This window comes from Hyaena hyaena, unplaced genomic scaffold (assembly GCF_003009895.1).
Source record: "Hyaena hyaena isolate Hyena2069 unplaced genomic scaffold, ASM300989v1 scaffold_35, whole genome shotgun sequence".
In the NCBI taxonomy this organism is placed as follows: domain Eukaryota; kingdom Metazoa; phylum Chordata; class Mammalia; order Carnivora; family Hyaenidae; genus Hyaena; species Hyaena hyaena.
The window spans coordinates 3,826,677-3,839,346 of NW_024080667.1; the positions used below are offsets into that span (position 1 = coordinate 3,826,677).

Genomic DNA, 12,670 nt, shown 5'->3' on the forward strand with positions numbered 1-12,670 from the left:
AGCATAGCCCTGCCCCACGTATTGAGCAGGATGGAGACAAACGGGGCCCAGAGAGGGGAAGGGATGTGTCCAGAGTCACCCACAATGTTCTTGATGGATGTGGGACTCAAGTTCATGCCCTCCAGCTCCAAATCCACTGTGGAGGGAGGGAGGGAAGAAGGACAGAAGGAAGGTAAGAGACAGAATCCCTTTTGGACCAACTCCGGCCCAGCCTAAGTGCTTTAAAGTCTGCCAGCCCAGCTCATGACTTGTTGTGGCCACTAACACGGAAAACTGGGTTCTAGCCCCTGCCCTGCCCTGAACCAGAAAGATTCCCCTCTGCTTCTCAGTTTCTGCAAGGAGGCTTAAGGAGTGGACAACACTAAAATTTTCAGTTTTTTTTTTTTTAGAAGCAATGGGACCTGTTTGGTCTAAATGAAATACACAAAGTCCCGTGTATAAAACGTTTAAGACTGAAGGAAGGTCAAGATGCCCTTATCGACCCCTGAAGCAGCTGTGTGGAACCCATGAGCTACATACTGTTAAGGCTCCCTCCAAGATAACTATATAATACTCTTGACCCTGTGAGTTTCATGTTATCACTAGGATTAGTGAGGGGCTGGGGCTGGAGTGGAGGATAGGTAGGGTTAGAGTTCAAGGTGGGGAGACAAGGTATTCCAGACCCTGACTGTCTCACAGGCATGATGCGTTGGGGTTACCTGGGGACCAATGCCAGTCTCACCCCAGGACCTAGGCCCAGATAAACCTAGCTTCTCAGGACAGGGCAGCCAACAGGTGCAGAGAAACCCAATACAGGGCAGTGGGCAGGTGCACACAGGCACAGGTTGGGCAGTAAACAGGTGTACACAGGCACAGGTGGGGCAGCGGGCAGGTGTACACAAGCACAGGTGGGCACTAGGCAGGTGTACACAGGCACAGGTGGGCAGTGGGCAGGTGCGCACAGGCACGGGTGGGCAGCGGGCAGGTGCGCACAGGCACGTGTGGGCAGTGGGCATGTGTGCACAGGCACGGGTGGGCACTGGGCAGGTGTACACAGGCACGGGTGTACAGCAGGCAGGTGTGCACAGGCACAGGTGGGCAGCGGGCAGGTGCACACAGGCACGGGGGGGCAGCGGGCAGGTGCGCACAGGAATGGGTGGGTAGTAAGCAGGTGCACTTAGGTGGGGCAGGAGACAGGGGTGCTGAGATGAGCCTTTGGTAAGGCCCATCTCCCTGCACCCATACCTCATAGGCCCAAGGAGACAGACAGATAAAAAGGCAACTTCAACCCAGCGATTGGTGAGAGCAGGAAATGATCCCCAAGTTTCCCCCTTTGGAGCCAGTAAAGAGGTCTGGCCTCTCGAAAATCAGACAAACTGGTCTTCTTTTCCAAAGAACAACTTCCTTTCCAGAGGACACAAAGTCTCCTCACCGCCCTGGGGCTGTGGGAAGACTCCGGCCCCCACCCCTGCCTGCTCCTGCCATTTAAGATATGGCAGTAAAATATCCAATATTCATATATATATGTAAAAGACATTTCTTTCTCTCTTTCTCTACACACACACACACACACACACACACACACACACACACACACACGATCCTTAATTCCCCACATTCCAGGCATCTTACGTTTGCCTGGGACATCAGAACTTAAAAGAATTCTTTGGTATAAATTACAAACCTGCTTTTGAAGCACTTTTCAAAAGAAAGAAAGAAAGAAAAACCCAAAGCAGGCTATTATGTGCATACGAGATCCTTCGCTGGAGCTATAAACTCTGACAGATTCTCTGGGTCCCACATTTCATCCCCCCCCTCCCCTGCCTCCCCCTCTCCCCACAGCCTCCCTCCTCTCCTCCCCCACATCCTCCTCCCTCCCCTCCCCTACACCAGCATCCTGAGAAAGCTGCTTCCTGCCCTCCTCTCTCCCTGTCTCCCATCGATTTATTTATCTGATTTATTAAAAAATACACCCAATCCCCACAGGCCTCTGGGCGCATGTACCAAAATAAAAGACAGCAAACTACATTAAATGCCGCCTCTCAAAATTTGGATTCCCCATTAGCAGAAAAAGCGAGAAGACGTTTGCTTTCGCCCCATCCCCACGCTTCGCTCCCTCCCACACATGCACCTGTTTCCTTCCTTCCGGTTACAAACCTCCAAAATGTGCCCGCGGAGATCCCTTCCTCTTCATTCTTCTTCGGGTGGCTCACTTACTCTCGGGTGCCCGCCCACCTTCTGCCTCACCCACATGCTGCCCCCAGGTGGGCACAGACCTCTCCCTCGCAGCCCAGGTGGCTGCACCCTGGGCCCCTATTTCAGTACATTGTTTCATTTAAGCATCCGACAGGCCTTATTCCCCCTTACAGGTAAGGAAACGGGCTCAAAGAGGCTCTCCTGCTGGTAAAGACGGAGGTGGGCTCAGCCTCTGCCACTAGGGGCTGTGTGTCCCCCTTGACCTGAGCTGGCTCAGAGTACTTGGGGTGCTGGAGGGAAAGGAATGAGGGAGAATCCATCCGGAAGGAGGAGGAGGCCCTGGGAGAAGTGGCCAGTGCCTCCGAGATCCCACTCGCAGGTCCTGAAATCTTTCGCGCCCCCTCCTTGTAATCTCAGGTTTATTTCAAACGAGACGGAGAACCCATCGACGCAGTGCCCCTGTCGGAGCCGCTGGAGGCAAGCTCTGGCCCCTTCCAGGACAGCAGGCCTTTCCGCAGCCTCCTGCACCGCGACCTGGATGACACCAAGATGCAGAGGTCATTGTCCCTGCTGGACACCGAGAACCGGGGCGGGCATCCCTACACAGAGCGCCCCGCCCGCGGCCTCACCCCAGATCCCGGCATCCTCCTCCAGCCGACCACCGAGAACATCCCAGAGACGGTGGTGAGCCGCGAGTTCCCGCGCTGGGTCCACAGCGCTGAGCCCATCTACTTCCTGCGCCACAGCCACTCGCCGGGCAGTGACGGCACCGTGGAGGTCCGTGCCCTGCTCACCTGGACGCTCAACCCGCAGATGGACAACGACGCCCTCTTCAGCTGTGAGGTCAAGCACCCAGCACTGTCGATGCCCATGCAGGCAGAGGTCACGCTGGGTAAGATGTGACGGGTGCCGCTCTCAGGCCCCCTGCAGGGCTGGGTGGTGGGGAGCCTCGGAATTGGGTCCTTGGGTTGCGGGCCGCCAGGGACGTGGGGAGGAGGCGGGGCAGACGGGCGTCAGGGGCAGGCACAGAGATCAGAGCCCGGTTCCTAAGGAGGTTTGCTGAGCTGGACTGGGGAATGTGGGAGGTTACAGAAGGTCAGAGGAGCTTGCTGGACGGGTCAGGAACGCTAGAAATCAGGGGAATTTGGGCAATCAGTATCAGAAATATGGAGAGTCGGAGAAGTTTGCCGAACACGTAATTACGCAGAAGAGGATCAAAGGTGGATGGTGTGGCCCCAGAGTCCTGCTCCTTGCCTCTCGTCGAGCCTCATCACGCACCCATTGTCACGGCATCTGCCCCTGACTCTTGCTTGTCCCTGCTTAGAGACCTCAGGAGCACCCCCTACAGCCAGGCCCTGTGCTCGGTGCTGGGACCTCATCAACCCACAGCCTGCCCACTACCACCCTCTCTGGACCCTCTGCGCTTCCCATTGTTCTGTGTCGAATTCAGACCTCAGGATACGACGTGCTCCAGGCGGGGAGAGCAGCCCCAGCCCCTCACTGGGCTGCGTCCCCCAGGAAAGCCGTCCCCTGCCCCTCTTGCCCAAACCACAGCTTCCCTGGGATGGTGCCCTGCCCCACCCCCACCGAGACCAGGAAAGAGCAGCCGGAAAGGTGAGCGAGCAGCTCAGGGCTCACTTCACAGTGACGAGGGGGCTGCCCCCGGCCACCCCGCCCCCTTGCCCACCCGCACCCCAAGCCAGATTAAAGACTTGCCTGCCCCGGGGCGCCTGGGTGGCTTAGTCGGTTAAGCGTCCGACTTTCGCTTAGGTCATGATCTCGCGGTTCGTGGGTTCGAGCCCCACGTCGGGCTCTGTGCTGACTGCCAGCTCAGAGCCTGGAGCCTGTTTCAGAGTCTGTGACTCCCTCTCTCTCTCTGACCCTCCCCTGCTCACGCTGTCTCTCTCTCTCTCCTAGAAATAAATAAAACATTTAAAAAAAAAAAAAAAAAAAAAAAGACTTGCCTGCCCCGTCCCTGATCCCAGCCGGTTCCCTTGACTGGAGCCACGGTGGCGTGTACCCCACCCCTCCTCATCAGAGCAAGGGCAAAGCCCGATCGCAGGCAGGGGGCACGCACGGGCGTGTGTGTGCACCCCAGGGAAGTGGGGAGTGGGCGACCCAGCAGGGCTGCCAAGACACAGGCGCCAAATCGGGGGGATGACAGAGACCCCTGGCCTGGCTTCCCATCCAATCTTGGCTGCTGTCTGTTAGTGCAATCTCGGGCCTCAGGTCCCTGAGCCTCAGTTTTCTGACGTGTTGAATGGGGAGAATAATTGTAACCGCATAACTATCAGGAGGCAGGCTCTCTGCAAGGTGATTTCCTTACAAGTTCTCCTTGCGCCTGGGCAGTGAGCCTATGAGGAGCAAGAGACGTTGTCATTAGTGACTGGAGTCAGGCTTGGAGTCGCTCTCCGTAGGTCAGCCAACCAGGTCCGACCCCAGGCCCACATTCTTCACCTCTGTGCTCTATTGCTCACCTGCCGGGGCCGGGGCCCGTGGAGAGCACCAGGCGCTGGAGGGTCCCGAGGGAGTGGATGGGCAGGTGACCTCAGGGCACAGAATCCAATCATCGGATCAGGGCTTTGAAGGTCAGGCCAACGAGGATCAGCATGCCTGCCATGATCGCTGCTCCTCCCTCCGTCGGGTGTCCTCCCTGGCTCAGACTCTGCTCCCCACAAGAAGACAGATGCCCAGTGGTCCCAAAATCCATCTGGGTAGATGGCAACTATGTTCTTCCCATTAATGGAGCTTGAGCCCTCGGAGTCACCCGCTTTTCTCGCTCTTCCCTCATGCTCCGCATCTAAGGCAGCATCAAGCCCCGGTAGCTCAGCCTCAGGACCTACCCCCACGTCTGCCCCTTCTGGTGGCTTCCTCTCTGGCCACCCAGTCCCCACCTGGATTTCGCATCCTCCAGACTGGTCTTTCTGCTCCCGCTCTCATCCACCTCTGCTCTTCGTCCTGATTGAGCTACTTAAAATATAAATGAGACCCTGACACATACACACACCCACCCCAGCCCCTCCAATGGTAGACAAATAGATGAATAAAACAGAACAGAATCCAGAAATAGACCCACATAGAGAGAGTCCATTGATTTTTGACAAAGGCCCCAAGGCTGCTGAATGGGGAAAGAGAAGTCTTTTTAACAGACAGCCTTGAGCAACTGGAGAAGCTTAAGGGCAAAATGACCCCAGTCCCCTACCTCACATACACTCAAGAATTAATTTGAAATGAATCACAGGCCTAAATATGAAATGCAACATCATAAAGCTTCTAAAGCAACACACAGGAATCCAGCTTTGTGACGCTGAGGTAGGCAAGGAGTTTTTTTTTAAAGGTCACAAAGGCACCAAATGAAAAATTGAAAATTGGTAAGTTAGACTGAATCAAAATTCAAAGCTTCTGCTCATAAGAAGGCACCTTCAGGAAGATAGACAGGCAGAGAGAAAATACTCTCAATACAGATTTATGACAAAGGATTTGTATGCAGAATATATAAAGAACTACTACAGATCATGAATGGTAAGACAACTCAATTAAAAAAAAAAAGAATACATACAAATGGCCAATATGCATATTAAACCGTTTATAATGTCATTAATTGTCAGGAAAATTAACACTAGGACCTCAGGGAGGTACCGTTGCACCAGCAATAGAATCACTAACGTTGAAAGAACTGGTGATGTCAAATGTTGACAAGGACAAAGAACCACCAGAGCCTTCATGCATCGCTGGTGCAAATAGAAGACAGTGGCACCATCTTGGACAATTAGCACTTGCTTTCCAAGATGAAAACACTCTTACTTTATGACCTAGTAACTTCACTCCTAAGTGTTTATCCAAGACAAATGGAAATGTTACGTCCACAAACATTTAGACATGAATGTTCACGATAACAACAATAAAAACCATAAGTAACCTGAACGTCTGGAATTAGGAAGATGGGCGAACAAAACTGCGGTATAGTCATACAATGAACGACTTCTCATCAATACAAATGAACTCCTGTGATACACAACCATATGGACAGAGCTCAAGAGCATTATACCGTGTGAAACATGCCAGACAGCACGGGGTACACACTGCATGATTCCATTTGTACGATAAACTTCTAGAACGTTTAACAAAAGCCTCCAGTGATAGAAGTCAGAACAGTGTTTACCTATGGAGGGTGGTGGAAGGAGGCATAAAGGAACCTTCCGGAGGGATGACGATGTTCTAGAGTTTGATTGGGACGGTGGCTATGCAGGTGTTCACATTAGGATTCGTCAAGTTGTGTTCTTCTGAAGAGTGCATTTCCCTGCACGACTGCCATTATATTTAAAACCAAATCCCAGTGGTGTCCATCCGTTACTCCCCTCTGTTCTATCTGCTCCAGCCACAGGTCTGCTTCACTCTTCTGTGAATGCACCCAGCCCGGACCCATCTCTGACTTTGCGCTGGCTTTCCTTTCTGCCTAGAATAATCTTGCCCCAGGTATTCTTAAGCCCTCTGTCACTAAGGCCTCTGTTCAGATCTTCTACTCAGAAGGTCCTTCCTTGAACACCATATCTTAAACAGCCTCTCCCTCCTGGCCCCATCAGCTCCTTACCTCACTTTGTTCTCTGGCATCACATTTCGCTCAACCTGCAGGTATATTATGTGTTTCCTTATTCCCTGGACCCCTCACTGGAATTTAAATTCCGTGTGGACAGAGTCTCTACCTGCCTTGTTCACATGGTGCAAGGCTCAGAACAATCCCTAACATATTACTCAGTAAGCACCTGTTTAAGAATTAATTCATACTTTTCTGGGTGAAGATTAAATAAGGCAGCACATATCCAGTGCTTAGCATAGTGACAGAGTAAGCACTCAGTAAATATCAGCTACTGTTATATTCATCGTTATAGCCCCAGCATTGCCCAGCACAGTAATCAACAAAGTTTAGGTGTACCATAAAGAACTAGATGTATACAGCAGATGAATGAATGAGTGGGTGAGTGGAATGGCAAGTTTGTGGGTAGGTGTGTGGATGGATGGATGGATGGATGGATGGAAGTTTTAGTGAATACCCAGAATTCCTGGGGGGGAAACCTAGAGGAGGTTTTTCATGAGATTTCCCAAGGCTGTTCTTGCAATGGAATCTTCAGGAGAGATAAGGAGGGCAGCCTATATAATCAGGATCGTTTGTACTCCCCTGGACAGATGCATGCCACTTTACATTTCATGTTAGAGTCTCCTATCTGTCCTCCATTATTATTTTCAGAGCAACTCCTCAGATAGTGTAGTAACCTAGTCTCCCCCACTTACAGGTAAGGACACTGAGGCCCGACAAGTTGAACTGACACATCCAAGTCATGCTGTCAGAGGGCAGAAGGCAAGGCCCCAATCCTGGGTGCCTGGACCCCTGCTCCTTCTGTGTATCCAGGGGTGGAGAGCAGGGAAAGCCCAGGGGTCCAGAGAAGACTCTCCGTGCTATGTTCTAGGAGCAAGTGAGGGCGGGGTGGGGGGGGGGGGGGAATGGATTTGACTGTCAGGAGCTTCTGGTGGCTGTCGTGGGGGTGTGAGTGGAGAGGGTGATAGCAGCTGGCCTGGCCTGTGGAAGCAACATTGGAGGCGGCAGTGACAGTGGGGGCAGAGCCCCATCTGCCGTCAAGACGTTCATTGGTCAGCAGCTGCCAGGATGGAGCCCAGAGTGAGGGCAGAGCAGACCCCTCACCTGTTCCCCCCCCCCCACCCCACCCCGCTGTCTCCCAGGTTAGCCCCACACAGCAGCCTCTGGGAACCAGCAGCTCAGGCAGCCAGGGAGAATCCGGCTGCCCCAGTACAAGACCGCACCCTCCCCCTCCCCACCGCCCCTGGCCTCCGGGCTTCCCTCTGAAGACCCACCGAGCCCTCTGCTCCGGCCACTTACTTGCTGTGTGACCTCAAGCAGCCCACGAGCGCCAGGCATATTGCCTGCAAAACGGGTTTCATGCAACCCGGCCTCATAAGCTCCGTAAGGGTGGGCGTGATGGGCCTTTTAGGGAGTCTAGTGCATGTGAGGTTCCCTCCCGCCTCACTCACGAGGCCCACCCTCCGTCTGAAGGACTAGGTGGGCCTCTATCTAGCACCCAGGGCGGCGAGGAGTCCACAGGAAAGGGGTTCCCAATTCTCCAGGCAGGGGCGCCCTTGTGCGCCCTCTGCTGGCTGCCTCCGGACTTCACAGCCCTCGAGGGTTAATAAAGGGGCGAGGTGGGGGGGACTATTTGCCCAGGCCTGGGTTTCCTTACTGGGACAATCTGGAAGGTTGGGAGGTCAATCTGGGAGGTCGCACATCGCCTGGCATGGGGTAGGCTCTCTGCAAACAGCAGCCCTCCCGCCCACCACCTCCCAACAAGCATAAATGGGGGGAGCCAGGGGGGGGGCGGCGAGCGGGGCAGGTGGGGCTGATCTCATTGTTCCCATCATGCACCTGGGGGAAGCTAGGTGCAGTGACTCGCCCAAGGGCATGCACACCAGACCAGAATCCGCCCTGGCCTCCCTCCCTTCTGGCCTGCCTGGAGGAGGCATCCACTCCTCCCACCCACGCTTCCCTCCACCCCATGTGGCACTTCAGAGGCCGGGCTCGTGGTTTAATTAATCATCTTCTCATCTCCTTCTCAGCGAATGAACTTGGCAGTGCCAGGGAGATCACCCACATCTGCCGGCTGCTCTGATTTCCACTTGGAGAGCTGAGTGGGAAGGAGAGGCTGGGGAGGAGGCAGGGGCGGGTGGGGGAGAGCCCAGGCCAGCCCCAGCGCCTAGGACACGGCTTTTCTCCTGCTGTCACGCCCTGGAAGATGTTCACAGAGAAGGCACAGAGCGAGGCACTCTAATCAAAGCCCTGAGGCCTCCCTCCAGCTAGGGAAGCCTCTCCCCCAGGGCCCCTGACCTTCGGCCTCCGTGCCCACAGGCCCTGGCTCTTCCCTCCTCCCGGAACCTTCCGCATGAGTTTCGTGTCTCAGCTGAAATGTCACCTCCTTGGAGGAGACTCTGGCCTGCACTTGCCCTCCGTGCGAGCATCTGCGTAATGGTCTCCCATTTGTGCACTTGTGTGTGCGGGGAAGGTGTGCCCGACTACAGTGTGAGCCCCAGCCAGCAGGCACCTGACTCGTTCGGGCCGCGGGCCACCAGTGCCGCTCGGAGCCTGGCACGGGAGTGGCTCACGGGTTGCCTGTTGAATGGCTGAATGAGTCTGAGGGAAAGAGCCCCAGGAAACATGGGAAATTAACCCCGTGGGTGACCTTGGATGAGCCCCTTTGTTCCCCGTGCACCTCGGTTTCCCAATCTGATCCGGAGGGGACAGGCTCAGAGGTCCCAGTGGCTCCCCCAGACCTGACTTTCCCTGTGTGCAGGACAGCAAGGCCCTGGGCGTCTTTGTCCCCAAGCTCACAATATAAAGGCCCTTGAAAGAAGTGATACAAGAGGTGAGGAAAAGAGGCAGGAAGGACAAAGGCCCATGGGTGGAGATGGTCCCCCACACACCTGTCTACCCCCCATACCTCCAACTAGGGATTCCAGAAAAACCCCACTGGGCAGATTACCTAGTAGAAGGAGGCTCGGGTCAGAAGGGGGAGACACCTGAGTCTTGTCCTGGCTCCTACTCACTGTGTGACCTTTGGCGAGTCACTTGCCCTCTCTGGGCCTAGTTAGCCCAGCCTTGCAGGGGATGATAATGCCAGAGCTCTGCCTCATGAGGGTTTAGTGCAGGTGGAGTTTGTGCTGCACCAAGTGGTCACGGCTGCTGGAACAGGCTTCCTGTCACTCACAGCTGAGTCGTTTCTGGGGTGGACTTCTTTTGGGGCGTCCCCACCTCCACCATCCACCGGGCTTCTCTGTCCTGACCCTGATCACACACAGGGCAGAGATCATGTTCCGCACACAGTTGAATCCCTAGGTCTCAGGGTCTGGTGGGTCTCAGGGGCTCGGGGCCTGAGTGCGCCTGGACACAGGGGTGGGTGAACGAATGGGCCTCATTGGGGCTCCCGGCTCAGGGCGGCTCCCCCCAAGGATGCTCACAGCTGGGCTGGAACTTTCTCTTCCATTTTCCCAGTGCCTCCTTCCCTCGCTCAGTCTCCCCTGCCCCATACATGCGTGTGCCTCTCTGATCCAGCCTTCCTCTCCCCACAGTTGCTCCCAAAGGACCCAAAATCATGATGACACCCAGCAGAGCGCGGGTCGGGGACACAGTGAGGATTCTGGTCCATGGATTTCAGGTCGGCCTCTCTCTGAGCATCTGGAGGGGCGGTGGGGACGCGGTAGGGCCACCAGGGGTCACTGGTATTCCTCCAGGACCCCCCCCCTTGACCTCGGTCCCCCTGCCCCGCCACGTGGCGAAGGGCCTCTGCTGAGGAATGGCAAGCTCTTTGCTCTCCCATCCAGAACCCAGAGCAGACACAGCTCATGGGGTCCTGGGGTCCTTCTCCGGCTGGGGTTCCAGGGAGCCACCCCCAACCCGTCACGTGGCAGTGCGGTTCCAGCCCCGGCCAGGCTGTGCCTCGGACCCCTTCCCGCCCTGGCAGGGTGAGTCCTCCTGTGACCCAGATCCCCGCCCCCTCCACCCTGACCCACAGAACGAAGTCTTCCCGGAGCCCATGTTCACGTGGACGCGGGTGGGAAGCCGCCTCCTGGATGGCAGCACCGAGTTTGACGGGAAGGAGCTGGTGCTGGAGCGGGTCCCGGCCGAGCTCAACGGCTCCATGTACCGCTGCACGGCCCAGAACCCCCTGGGCTCCACCGACACGCACACCCGGCTCATCGTGTTTGGTACGCTGCCCTGACCGGCCGTGGGGGGGACTACCCGGGGTGGCCCTGGCCGGAGCTTCCCAAGGACGAGGGGTAGCGAGGGCCCCGGGGCCCCTGAGCTTCCCTGCCAGGAGGCCCCACTCAGAGGCACTGGAGGTTGGTGCCTAAAACCAGATCCAAATCCCAGGTCCACCACTGCCTAGCCGGGCAGCCGTACGCAAGCTACTTAACCTCTCTCAGTTTCTCCATCTATAAAACAGAGCTAACACCACCTACCCACAGGGGCTCTGGGCTGCCCCGAGAGCGCGCACGTGATACCGCGGGGCAGATGCCGGATACGAGCTGGGGGGTGGGGGGGGGCGGTCCTTTACGGAGTTCTGAATGTCACCCCGATCCGGTTCTCTTCCTGTTCTTTGCAACAGAAAACCCAAATATTCCAAGAGGAACGGAGGACTCCAATGGTACGTGCTCACCCTCAGAGCTTCTTGTTAAAAAACAAGGATCTACAAGCTTCTGGGCAGCCCTGTCTCCCCAGCGGCCCGTTCGTACACCCTGGCCTTTCCCTCAAGCCGCAGGCGGGTGACTGTCCTCTAGGCCAACAGAGTCTGGGTTGAGGGTGGTCGGGAATGGGGGCTGAGGCACTAATGGGGACTCAGCACCCCAGATCAGCCAGTGGGGATTTCCAGGGACCCAGCGGCCCCCCTCACCACCATCCACAATGACTCTAGTTCTCTTAGCTCACGGAGCTTGGCCATGGGCTTGTGCCCCCGGGCTCGGGACCACTCCACGGGGCAGTGGGGAGCACATTCAGGTGCCTCAGCTGGAGGCGTTTATACTGCCCTCCCTGAACTGCTGCCCAACCTGAGCACCAGCCCACAGGACCCAAACACCGCTCCCCGGGCCCCCGGCCCCTTCCTCCCCACACTGGGCCAATCTCACATTTCACAACGGAGGCCCCCACCCCTGGTCCCCACTGGCTGGTCCCAGTGGGCACGAGGGAGCCTGAGCTCAGTCCAGCAAGCCTGGGGCAGCGAAGGGGTCATGCACAGTTTGGTGGGAGGGGGGACAAAGCTGCGATAGGAACCCACAGCATTCTGTTGCTGAATCCAGACTTTGCTGGGGAACTTTGAAGCTCCTCCATCCCTGGGCCGCACCTGCCCCGCCCATCGGGGGTCCGTGGCCCTGACCTTGACCCTGACCCCGCTCCCTGCCGCCTCGACACAGGTTCCGCTTCTGGCCCTGCTGGCGTCCGGCTCACCTTGGTGCTCACCCTGACAGTGGTCCTGGAGCTGACGTGAAGGCTCGGCCGCCGCTCCCGCCGCTCCACCCCGCACTGACATCTCCGCGATCGGTTTTCTTTTCTTTTCTAAACTATTTCCAATCTGTTCTCAGTCTCTTTCTGTCCGTGTCTTGGCTTCTTCAATCAGTTTAATTAAAACAAAACAATTTTCCCCACCTCGGTCTGCAGCTCTGAATTCTTCTTTTGTTCTATAGCAGCGGCTGGCATGCCCTGGCACCCCGTGTCAGGACAGGCCCCAGGGAGGGGGCGACAGAGGGGATGGAAGCCATGCGCCTTCCAGGAGGAGGAGCGGAGGTGCGGCTTATTGTCTCGGTCCATGCAACCAGATGTGAGAAGTGGCCAGAGTCTCCTAGGAAACCGAAGGCTCTTTGGGACTGAGTGCAATAGTCAGCTGTTGCCACAATGATGCTTCATAAGAAACCAGCCCAACCCCAATGGTATCCAATAACA

At 56.2% G+C, this 12,670-nt stretch overlaps 1 protein-coding gene across 1 annotated transcript in view; it reads left to right on the forward strand.

Moving 5' to 3' along the window:
* Positions 1–12,375, forward strand: part of IGSF21 (immunoglobin superfamily member 21) — a 239,627-nt gene extending 227,252 nt beyond the window's left edge. The window contains exons 6-10 of the mRNA XM_039229042.1: positions 2,593–3,067; positions 10,306–10,391; positions 10,749–10,941; positions 11,343–11,381; positions 12,145–12,375. Of these exons, the coding sequence (XP_039084973.1) occupies positions 2,593–3,067; positions 10,306–10,391; positions 10,749–10,941; positions 11,343–11,381; positions 12,145–12,218 (867 nt within the window). The 3' untranslated portion in view covers positions 12,219–12,375. The remainder of the gene's footprint in view (positions 1–2,592; positions 3,068–10,305; positions 10,392–10,748; positions 10,942–11,342; positions 11,382–12,144) is intronic.
* Positions 12,376–12,670: the final 295 nt, after the last annotated feature.